Here is a 12,372-nt window from a genome sequence, read left to right as displayed (position 1 = left end):
CATGTTTTTGCTTCACTAGATACGAAGCAGATTAAAGAAACGGGAGAGATGCTGCGGCGTACGAGGGTTTCGGAGTGTCGAGTTCAGTCTCACAACCTTGTGATTGCACGTCCAGATCACGGATCCAGAAGGACTCTGCGACAGCAGGAAGGTGTCAAAACACATCAGAGGCAACAGGTTGTAGTCCGCTGGAATGGAATTTGGTAAAAAAAAAACAAGATTTCCACCCAAATGTTGTAGCTATTAGCTCCTGATCAACCCCCCCGAAATACCTACACAAGAATCTACAAGGCTCTGATACTATGACAGACATCTGTTTCCCCCCCGAGGTGAACGGACCTTGAAATGGATCCTGCTGGGCCAGAAAGTGACTCACGGGGCAAAAGAAAAGGAGCAAAAATGTTCATACCTCGGACTCACAGGCCCTTCATAACCCCTCTATGACCTCTCATAGTCTAGACTGACCTTCATATGACCCCCAGTAATGTCTTAATAAGCCCCATCCAGGCCCGAGTGAGCAGAGGCAGAACTGATGGAAATCCGATACCTCAGATGCCCCGTAACACACGTCGTCCTCCAGACGGACAGAAATCCAGAGACAGCTCGCCAACGTGTCCATTGAACAGTCAACAACGCACGGGCATGAGCACACGCCTGTGAGCCACGTCCACCGGCTTTCAGGGCTACTGGGATCTTGTGAAAAGTGGAAGTGCAAGAGTTGGATATTATATTTATTTTTTATTAAGTTGTGCCATATGGTGGAAAGAGTCCTTTGGCAAACTTCAGCAGTTAGCCAAGCATGATTATAATTTATTTTTCAAGGCCCAGGTGAACATTTTTGGAAACAACTCTGGAGATCACTGTTGAACATTACTTCAATTACATAAATATTTGGAAATTTTTTAAATATCTGTTTTTAATACATAGAGGGCATAACACCGACTGTGCACTGTTTAAAGAGTGTCTGTATGACAATGAACAGGAGAGTGTTTGATATTTATACCATATGGATTTGCCTTTTGCTGTTTTGTATATTTAGCTACAACATACATTTGGGGACAAATAGGAGGAAACAAGGCCATGCAGTGATTTGTCAAAATGAGCTGCAAGGTGAAACCAAAACCTTTTCCAATTCCCAGAAAAGCACCATCTGCCAAGTTGAAGTAGGTATCCAGATGCTTTTTTGTAGAGCTGTAAAGTAACAGTAGCATCACTGTGGGAAACACTTCCTGTTTGGTTTCCTGGCTAAATCTGTGAATTTGTTGGATAAATTGTCCTGACACAAAAGATTTAAGAAACTGTTATGTTTCAAGCCTTAGCTGAATTATGAGCGAGCTGAAATGGAAAAAACCAGCTGTACAGCGTGAGCCGGTCTCTCTCTGAATGCATTACTCAATCAAAGATGCCCTGATCTTCACACATACAGCACTTCACACACAGGTCACACAGGGACGCGATGCCAACGCAGCGATCAAAAGAATCACGCGTCAGGAGCAATGGAACGAAAACTGGCAACCACACGAACATGTGATGTAACAGAAGTAAACACTCGACAATGGTGGTCTACTCAGTCCAACAATACTGTGACACCAGCATCGTCTTGCAGAAATGTCATAGTGCACTTCGCATTAAGTTGGGGGACTCACAAGAGACAGCAGCAGAACTCAAGATATCCTGACTTTTAGTCCATATAATCATGTGTGACAAATTCCCATCACGCATGCATATGGAGGAGGAGAGTACAAGTCCGGTTGACGCCATAACAGAGAGACTCACCTTTCAAACTGTCCAGGCTGTTTACTCAGAACTTCACTTCTTCGGGATGACGGGAAACATTTGACACGCTCGGAATGTGAAAATCTAATTAATGTGGACAAACCTGTTAAGAAAAGAGGCAAATTATATAACTGCCCGGTCGTGTAAAAACATGACGGAAACACCGGCCAGCTGTGCGTCGCCGCACAATATAACCACATTGTTATTGTGTCAAAAACCTACTACACTTTCAATCTGTGTGTGCCAGTACTCATCTTTAATTCATGAAGACAAGCACGAGCTGCCGAGAAGAGAAAAGAGAAAAATAACCCAGACAGACTACTTTTCTTTACCTCCCAAAAGCAAACACCGCACATAGTAAACCACGTATTACAACACAGCGGCAAAATGAGGAATTCTTTGTGTGTTGTGTTTTTGTTATTTATGGCCCGTGCCGTGTTGAGATGTCCACAATTGTAGCTCTTTTCAAATTGGAATCTTGTTGTTGCAACAGTTGCGTAATTTCTTGTGCCACAGCTACATGCAGCAGTTGATTCGTCTCCAAAATCTGAAGACAATTAGCCGCTGGAGCAGAATGCCAGAGCTACAGTCAAAATGTAGGTCTGGGGGAAGACAGATTTCGGCTGCAGGATGGTGTTTTGACAGGGAGAAAGAAAATAGTAGAGCAAGGAATTATAAGACAGCATACTTTCTCTGCACATCTGTATAACAGATTACTCTGGTGGCGGATGAGTGAGATTAACCCCTAATAAGACTCGCCATTATCACCTCGCCACGAGTGTGTCTGGCTGTCCGCGCTGTGACAGATTAGCTGCTGAAAGCCTTGTGGTGCAAGGCCACGCATCCACCCCGTCACATCCCCTCCTCCCTACATCTCCCTTTTATTAGAGGCCCCGTGAGAACCAGTCACACACACACAGGATCCCCACAAGAGGTGGGCCTTTGCCCCTTGTCCAGGATACATGCAGTGTATTAAGAATTCATGGTGCATGTCTTTGAATGCAATGATCTAGAGTAGGTCCGCGCAGGCAGAGGAGCACAGGCCTCACGGGGCAGCAACATATGACTCACAACATGTGAAGAAGCATGGAAACGGGCAAAAACATAAATACCGACACAGGTTTATGCAGAAATAAGAGGACAAATTCCTGCACGAGAACGCATACACATTAAGGCCTGCATGTAGATGCCTCTGGGGGGGTACAGAGATACACAAATCATCACAACCAGTTTTCGAAGACACAGACACGCACTCTCAAGTCAAAGGCATTCATGGAGGCCACCTGTCCATATGGGATCTGATAAACACGCCACGGTCTGTCCTGTTTAGTTGAATTAAGCCTCTGTATTAACACACGGCACCAGCCTTGATCCATTTCACTGACTTCCTGCACCGCCCCTCCTCTCCTCTCCAGCGCTCCCATCCAACACACACACACACTCACACACACAGGGGTTGTCTCTGCAAGTGGTGGAAGTTATCCATCACATTTTTCATTCTCTCCCGCCATGGAGCCACTCACTATCACCTCATCTTTCTGCATCACATCTGCCAAAACATTTCTCTCGCACTCGCAGCACTGACCGTTTTTTGAGCCCCCCGCCCCGTAATAACATCTTCCATTTTACAGTATTGACAAAATGTGGTTTTTAGAGTTTAGAGACTTCTGCCACGTTTGGTTGCCTTTCATTGACAGGTATTTATCTGGCATGTTGCATTATGCTGTGATGACGTATTTGCATTTGCAAAAACTGTTTAATCAGAATAATGTTTAATTAGAAAAAGATGCACTTACGCAAAACACCATCCATGTCCAACAGGAGCAGCTGAATGAGAAAACACTAACATCTTTGTTATCAGATACACAAATAAAAAATAAAAAAGGGGGATATTAAATTAGGTTCAGATGGCCACAGGATTGCTGGACTGGATGTGGAGAAGACTGAAAAACAGGTATGATGAGCGATGTTGACCATGACGAGGAAGCAGCATGCTGGAGAAATACAGCAGACTGTCGGATTCCTCACTGCCAAATGTTTTGCAACGCTTCCCTCACTAATGAGCCAGTGAGCGCTGTGCGATTTGGCTGCCATGTGGAATTGAAGTGCTCCGACATGTTTGGCATAACTAGGATGAATGAGAGGAACACAAATGTCTGCTACGTCATCGGTAACCAGTGATCACCAGAACCAAGAGGTCACACTCAGATTATTGGGTTTGGATACATTTAGTTCTGATGGGGTTGCTGCAGGAATGTTGTGTTAACTCCACTGCAGTATTTGACCAACATTTAATAATTTGTTTTGGCTGTCGTGAAAGATGCAAGCAGGAAAATGAACAAAAAATGAACTAAAGGCCTTGATGTTAGCGGCTACGGTTTGAAATGTTGACCAGAACAAGTAGATATGAATGAGACTGCAACATTACCACCAACTGATAGTTCTATAGATACGTAGCGACCTGAACACCAGGTGTGTGCTGCCTCCTGCTGGCTTCACCAGGACGAGCTGCAGCATGAAGCTTTTACTAACAATATACTGACTCAAACTCAATTCTAATTTCTTTGGTATGTAATAATTATCTGTTTCAGTGTCAAGTGGTGTATTGTGAGGAGCAGAAACTAAGTTAAAAAATGGATTGTTCAAAAGCCATATTTATTTTGAACATGAACATTCATTAATAACAAGAAATGAAAACTATCGACTAAAATGTGGCACAAACCCGGAGTACATGCGCTAAGACTTCAACAGCGCCATCTTGAGGCCGCCACTTTGTTTTTAATGCAGCCGTTTTCTCATAAACACATCGCTGTTGTAATGAAAACAGAATAATTTATACAGTGACATTTTTGTTAATTTTGTTAAAGTGTTTTTGGAGTTTATTATATACTAGCACCCTGATGTTTTCCTTTCGGAAGGAAGGAAAAAAAAAAAACCCTAGTAATAAGAGGAAAGGGGATTCATACCCTTTCGGTGGAACAAATACTGCAATACATTAATAAAGCAAAGTTACTTTATTCCTAGATGGAATCAAACTAAAACCATGAATGCAAATGCCTCCATCTTCCCGCCTGGCTTCACAGGCCGCTCGCCTTGGACGTGAAGCTCTTCAAAGTTTCCCTCAGCTTCTGCACAACGGCTTCATCCTCTTCCACGGCCTTAGAGCCGAAACGCTGCACTCTGGCGTGCAGATCCTCCAGGCCTTTCTGTTGTGCAAGAACCACACATCCAGGTATCAGAGTGATAAAAATACAAGAACAGACACATCATGAATGGGGTCGTCGTGGCGCAGGGGGTAGAGCTGGTGTGCTGGGAACCGCAAGGTTGGTGGTTCAAGTCCCGGCTGCCCTATGTTTCAAGTCGAAGTGTCCCTGAGTAAGACACCTAACCCCTAATTGCTCCCCGGGCAAAATGTGAAAAAGCCATGGGTTTAAAGTGTAATGTAAGTTGCTTTGGATAAAAGCGTCTGCTAAATTACCTGTAATGTAATGTAATGAATACGATGGCGTACGATGTCCTGATATCAGTCACGTGACCGTCAACGCTTCGCTCACTGAGCGGAAGAAGTGTTGTAAGAAAGTTACCTCTGTGATAGATAGGTGGTCGACGGCTGTCTTAACCACGGACGCAAGGTTGTTGGCTACTGTTCGTTTCTCCTCGTTGGTCTCCTGCAGCACCAGGTGGTATCTGGAGAAGAGACCAGAACAAGAGACCCATCAGTTAGACGGGAGGACACAAAAACCTCTGGGATCTTAAAGCCTTTTTTTGGGCAAAAATGACAGTAGACAAATGAGGTATGGGGGTGAACACGCTAATAACACGCTTTATTTGGCCATAAGCGGCATCAGGATGACAGAATCCTTAAGACATAAATATTGTTGATAAATATATAATATCCACTCACTGCTGCTGCGCTGCCTTCAGTTGTTGCACGGCCTCGTCGTAACCATACGTGACCTTCTTCTCAAGGATCGTAAGATGGTTTTCCACCGACTCCACCTCTGCTGCCCAGCCCTGTTCCTCTTGGGCAAGCTCCTTCACACACACACACACACACACACACACACACACACACACACACGCACGCACGCACGCACAGTTACTACATGAACAATGCACCTGCGCACGCCACGTGCCTTACCAACATGTTGAAATGTTCCCTCATACCAGTTATTAGGTTAGGTGTGCGTTACATGTGATATTTAGTGAGTTCAGTAAAGCATTGAACCATCAAAAGCAGAATATACTCTACCTGCATGTCAGAATCCAATCGCTCATCCACCTTGCGAATCTGCTCTCTCATCTGTTTTAGGTCGTTGGACTTGTCCATGATGTTTGAATTCACCTTAAACACACACATTTAAACGGGAGTTAATTTTGTGTAAAAGTACTGATTAAAAAGGTAATAGTGGCATCTTGTTACCTGTTCACTGGACTCCTCCAGACTGAGTTTCATGTTGGCTAGTCGACTGTTCTCTTCCTCCACGTCACTAATCAGCTTCCTCAGGAGCATCTACAGCACACATTGGAGAAAAGTCGTCATCACAAATCTTATTTCAAAGGCCTACAATAATATAAACATTTCAATATAACATATCCAAAGCAACAAATAGCTATAAATAACCTCAGCATTGGGAGGGTGTTGTGTAGATGTGTTCGTACTGAATTTAATTGTGATCCATCCAAATAGAAGAGTCCTACAGATTTAAAGGCAACATCATTTGAGAGAAGTACCTGTATCTGCGTCTTATGTTGACTCATGCTGCCGGGTCCACATTCAAATGGCCTGATCTCAAAATCATTACCACAGGCGTTCTCTGCAGACACTGGTATCAGCTTCAGTTTACGGGCCAGCTTCTGGTACTCTGCAGCCTTCAACTCCGCCTGGGTTTTCAGAAAATGAGTTAAATCCAGGCCAAAACGTATGAAACAATATCTGCTCATACGGACACAAAATATCAATCTGACCCCAAACATGATCACATTCACCAACTTAGTTAAATGCTGCTATTCCGACTCCTCTGAGCATTCAGTACCTTCTCTTTCACTTTGGACAGGGCGATCTCCTCCATCCACTGGTGCTGCTGGGCGTCTTCCAGAGACTTGCTGAGACGGGTGATGGTCTGCTGGAGTTCTCTCTTCTCTCTGTTGATCCGCTCCACGTCCGCCGGAGTGAACTTCTGGTTCTGCAGGAGGAGCTGCAGTTCGTTCTGCTCTCGTTTTAGAGACTCCAGTTGACTGCCTGCAAGGGATCCAAACCTCAGTTCTGATCTACTAATCGGACCCTGACTACCGTTACGTTAGCACAGAAGAAGTTTGCTACTTGGCTTGCTATACATCTTTAATAACGCAGTAAAGTAGAATTGCAGATGCTTATTTATTAAAAACAGGAATGTTAAATGTTCACAAGAGGAAGTCAAACTGAAAAAGGATCTCAGCTAATACACATATCGATCCCGCATCAGCAGCGTGTCCATAGAATGTAATTCCAGTAACGCAGGTATCAGTAGTTCAGACGTCTTGACAGGGACTTAATAAGGAGATCCAGACATATCAGATGCATACGAGCCCCGGTGAATGCTGGGAAGCAGCAGGCTGACGGACGCTATATTTACCCGTAACCTCCAGCTCATAACTCAGTTCTGAGGCTCTGTTCTCCAGGTTGCCTTTAAAGGCCTCCAGGTTGCTGCGATAACTCTGAAGCTTCTTCAGGTCTGCCTGCAGCTTCACCCTGTCCATTCTCTTGGTCATTAGACGGTCCTGTCAAGGAGGACAGAGGACATTCAACGTCCAATTTATCGCTACTCATAATATACATAATTGGAATTTCCCAATTGTACCACTTTCTTTCACTGTATTTAAGAAATGGTGATGTGAATATCAACAATTTTAAATCTGATCTAATCTGAGTAAATATAAAAAGATCTCCCAACCGTGTGACTCTCCTTCTCCAGTCGTTCAACCTCATCACTGAGTATTCGGTACTTCTCCTCCATGGAGGCCAGCAGGGCCTCGTCCACGTTGTACATTTTCTCTGTGAAGACACAGAAATTGTTTTAATGGGATCCGGAATGAAACATAGAATTTTGATCAAAACTAACAATTAACATTATGGCTTCTTTACCCATAAAACACAAAAGCATTTCATCATAGAGACTTACTTAGTTTACTGATGAATAATTCATCCACATCATCAAACGTGTCTTCCCCCTGCATGAACTTGGAGTAGGCCTCAGCAGTGTATTCCAGGAGGAGCTGCACAAAGGATCAAAATGAAACAAAACCACATGTTTTAGATTTAGACAGACAAAATAGGAGTAATCATTTAATATCCAGTTACGTCAAGGAGAGAAAACACTGTAACGGCGTTGTTAAATACTGTATCGATAAGAAGACACGGCACTGTAACAAGGAGGTTTTTGGTGGTGGACGGTTGATGGCGTGCGGTCACAGTACCTTGTTATACTCTGCCCCCTCCTCGATATTATCGCTGTCCTCACAGAATTCACTGAACAGCAGCTCCTGCTTACTCAAACTCCAATTGATCTAACACAAAACACAAGCGCAACACTCGTTTTCACAATTTTCATTCGCAACAAAAGATTACACAATTCAGTTTGGGCTCCACTGAAATCAATGTTGGAAACCGTTGGTTACTTCTCACCTTGACTTGGTCAATAAGCCACATGAGAGCACCGAGTGCCTGAGGCCAGGTGTGGGGAGCTCCAACAGAATACATCGCAGACTTGGAGAGAACAAACGGATACCTTGGACCAGAAACAAATAGTCAGACGTCTCCGACTATAGAAGATGAGCCAACATCAAGGCCCGCGACCAAAGGTACGCTACTTGCATGATTTTAATATATGTTGCATTCATTTTTAAGATTTTCTGGATACAGTTTTGACACAGACCCATTGAGAAAATTCAAGTGGTACTAAACCATCTGAATACAAATTGCTCGGGAATGAAGCGCCTTGTAAAGGACGATACCTCAGGGCTTTCAGGATAGCTGGAACTTCCTCCTCAACTTTGGAGTTTGGCATCTCAAAGGTCGGGTCCAGCTGCCGGTAGACGAACTCAAACACCTTCACGAACTCCTTGGTAGAGGGAGACTGGAGCATCTTGGCTGACAAAATGCCCGGGAAACCTTGCTCTGTCAAAAACTGCAAAAACACGAGGAAGAATTTCAGCGAGAGCCGAGCCACAATGTTTCACACTGATGTCTACCACCAAACAAAAACTCTCTGCTGCAAACGAAGGTGCCAGAACATAGTCCAGCTGCAAATTGATCTCACCCCTTCAATGACAATAATAATCAGCACAAATAAAGTAATAATAGTACGTGAATAAATTTAAAAAACTAATATATTGGTACAATACTAATGGCGTGTTGAGAATACCGCTAAAGAACTGTTACTTTGTGTTCATCAGATGTGTCAGGAATGAAATGGACCGTTAGCTGCCGGTTGCCTGAGTGACGGTTTGGACACAACTACTAAGGGGCATCCGCGTCTTGTATTTAAAATACACACACTATGGATTAATCAACAGAACACGTTTAGAAATGTTATAACAAACTGACCTACTGTGTGTGTGTGTGTGTGTGTGGATTACATGGAATAAGAAGGGCTTTTACCTCATGCAGCTGTCTGATACATTGTTGAACAAAGGACTTATCATGCAGAGGTCTGGTATCTTTGATCTTCTCGGTTCCTCCAAACCCCGACATGGTGCTGTTGCGAGGCATGCTGGCTCCCACAGTTCTGAAGGCAAAATAGCAATAAATCACCACAGTTTCAAATTTTATTTATCATAATCTTGATCAATTTACCTTTATTGTATTTTACTAATATTGCAATTGTAGTGTTAGTCTCATTTCATTCATGCTTATACTCTGCATGAATAAAATAGTCTTTTACATGCAAATCTGAATATTTTAGAAATATTAATTCCTCACCGAGCACCAAAGAAACTGGTCCGCCTTTCTGAAGTCATTGACTGCGGTTTGGGAATGTTCAACTTTCCAAAGGAAGGTTGTTTACTGCAAAGAAACAAAAATGTTAACAAAGGGTTTTACTTCACTTGCTGAATCCCATTTCCTGCCACAACCCCATTCATTATAATTATCTAAAATTTATTTTAACTGGGAGAAGCCTCATTGAGATTAAAACAGGCAGCAACAGTTTCATACCTACGTATAAGAATTGGCAACAAGACAAACCGCATATTAATCTTCAATAAAATTCCAAGGCGTAGGAGCAGCATAAATCAAGCCAATTTCCCTAATGTGGAAACTAGAGATAGATCGTATGAGAGTCTTGCAGATATGTTAGAGGGAAAACAGTAGCTTTTAGGTTTCTTTTAAAAGGAAACATTCAGTTAAATATAAGGCAAGTATTGTTTACGTTCTTAATAAGGCAATACGTGTCTAGAGATGGACAATCCAGGCCAAATAACCACAGCGAGTGAGGCGCTTAAGATGTGTAATGAACTTCAGTGCTTCATATCAAGATACAGTCTCAAGAATGGGGCTTTAAAAGCATGCATGAATTTATAAAACCTCAACAGTCAATCAGACTTAAATGTAGCAGCAACGAATCTGCTTTTTGCAGCCAAACAATGCTGTGACTTATTTATAGGATAAAAATACTGGCCCTGTTTCAGTTACAATTGGCGGATTGTGCCTCCTGGCTTAAAAAGGAGAAAATAATCCATTGAGTAATAGCTATTTAATTAAATATCTATATTCAAATCGCATTGCCCTGAAACAATGTCTTTGCATTGTTAGTAAAAGCTTCAAGTAAACACGTGTTCACAATAAATGTGTACACCACTGCAAAGAAAATGAGTAAAAGTGTAAACAATGAGAAGACTTTTCATTTAATAATGACCGAACTAGTGTTTGTGACTCGGTTTGTCATAAAATGAATACATATCATGAAACTAAACCCGAGATCTTAGTCCGTCTGCAGTGTTCTCCAAACAGGGATCCCTTACTGAGATATAATGTATACAGAAATGTTGTTTTGTGGGTGTGACCAGCATCAGCTTCTACCAGCCACACATCTGCCCATCTGAAGGCAGATGTGCAGGAAAAGCAGCATCTTCACTGGGGAAAGTTAAGAGTTTACGGTAGTTCAGCCCACCTCTTGGGCGTTGTGTACATGCTCATCCTGTTGCTGTCCTGTACGCGCATTGGCAGCTCCGACGGTCTGCCGCTGGTTGCTCGACTCATCCTCCCACTGGACACAACACATTGGACACAGAAAGTTATTAAAATACGGCACTGATATCGGCCACATTGGGAACAGATGACAACGGCCTCGCGTTAGATATGGCCGCAGCGGGCTAACGCTAGCGGGCGTTACTGTCAGTTAGCGTTGTTTGACGTCAACACTCGGAGGTAACTCAGCTGAAAGGTAGCCAGCTAACGGTGTTCGTTGCCTTGAAGTTGCCATAAACTCAATCAACGATGGTTCATTTCCATCTTAGAGATCTAGAACGCGTTGTTCGCAAGTTGTGCTCGTGTCTTCCGTTGGTAACTCAATCATTAAATTAACGGTCGCAGTAGCGAACCGAAGCTGAAGCCACAACAGCAGCCAGCTAAACAGATAACACGGTGATTTAAAATGTAGGCAAATTTAAAACCTACCGCTCCATGTTTCACCGCGGAAATGTCAATGTTTTCAAAACTAACCGAACGTCTAAACGGACGCAGTCCGAACAAACCCCGCCAAAACAATACAAACGTTAGCGTGCAGTGACGTCACCAAAGTACGGAAAGCCAGTTGTTTCAAGAAGATTTCGTAACGCGCTTTACAGACGCCCTGAGACAGATCTGGGAGGACGTCCCACTACACCGTCCGTTGTCAAGCCACACAAGTAATTGTGAAGCATTTTAAGGTGCAGAAATGTAATTCTGGCAAAATGCACGAGCCTGCCATATATTTTTTTCACTTTGACTTTTGGGGTGTCTATAAAATTCTGTAGGCTGAAACTTTTAATTCCATCAAAAGATGTGGCATCCTTTCGTTCCTGACATCAAGCTGTCCGTGTCAGTATAGATATACGTCATAATTCTTTTTCACATTTAAATCTGATGTGTTTTCAAAGTGTTCCTTTAACTTTTTTGAGCCGTGTATGACGCACAAACGTACAGTTTAAGTTATTGTAATATTTAACTTCTGAATATCATCTAAAAAGCAAGTAAAGTGGGTTAGTTACACCTTGCTGTATAAAATAATTCAAAATGTGGGGCAAGTAGTCAATTTTTTTTTTTTGGATGAGATTACAACTGACTGTATTTAATTGACTTGGTATAAACTGCTGCTGGAGCTGGTATAAATGTAGAAAATAAAACAATATAGTAAGAAAGGCAGTTACTGACGACTTCCATAGTGGCTGAGTACGAGATAAGGCCCAATTTAGTAACTCCCCCAATCCAAAACTAATAACTCATTACCAAACAGTCAAAAACAGAAATCATGACTCAATCCCGCTTTGAAGAAAGACAAAAACAACTATAAACTAATATATAAATATATATATACACACAGTACAAAAAAGGGATTAGCATAATTTTGACTGCTCCCT

At 42.7% G+C, this 12,372-nt stretch overlaps 1 protein-coding gene across 1 annotated transcript; it reads right to left on the bottom strand.

Annotated features, from left to right (window-relative positions):
- Positions 1-4,412: 4,412 nt before the first annotated feature.
- Positions 4,413-11,681, bottom strand: ndc80 (NDC80 kinetochore complex component). The gene is made up of 17 exons (XM_040195058.2): positions 11,432-11,681; positions 10,926-11,021; positions 9,737-9,820; positions 9,416-9,542; positions 8,770-8,942; positions 8,441-8,543; positions 8,233-8,322; positions 7,938-8,031; positions 7,710-7,810; positions 7,392-7,536; positions 6,813-7,018; positions 6,511-6,660; positions 6,200-6,289; positions 6,029-6,121; positions 5,681-5,811; positions 5,361-5,463; positions 4,413-4,982 (listed from the first exon to the last, which is right to left on the bottom strand). Exons 1-17 carry the CDS (start codon positions 11,437-11,439, stop codon positions 4,854-4,856), a joined length of 1,923 nt encoding a protein of 640 aa, XP_040050992.2. The 5' UTR covers positions 11,440-11,681; the 3' UTR covers positions 4,413-4,853.
- Between the last annotated feature and the right edge of the window lie 691 nt (positions 11,682-12,372).

The sequence above is a fragment of the Gasterosteus aculeatus genome, chromosome 13 (genome assembly GCF_964276395.1).
Source record: "Gasterosteus aculeatus chromosome 13, fGasAcu3.hap1.1, whole genome shotgun sequence".
Classification (NCBI taxonomy): domain Eukaryota; kingdom Metazoa; phylum Chordata; class Actinopteri; order Perciformes; family Gasterosteidae; genus Gasterosteus; species Gasterosteus aculeatus.
This window is presented reverse-complemented; position numbering and strand designations above follow the sequence as displayed.

Excerpts from the sequence above, each read along its gene's own strand:
- ndc80 (XM_040195058.2), bottom strand. Across the intron at positions 7,537-7,709 it reads TGGAGAAGGAGAGTCACACG|GACCGTCTAATGACCAAGAG; the intron begins GTTGGGAGATCT and ends CCTCCTTGACAG. Across the intron at positions 6,290-6,510 it reads AACATAAGACGCAGATACAG|ATGCTCCTGAGGAAGCTGAT; the intron begins GTACTTCTCTCA and ends TGTGTGCTGTAG.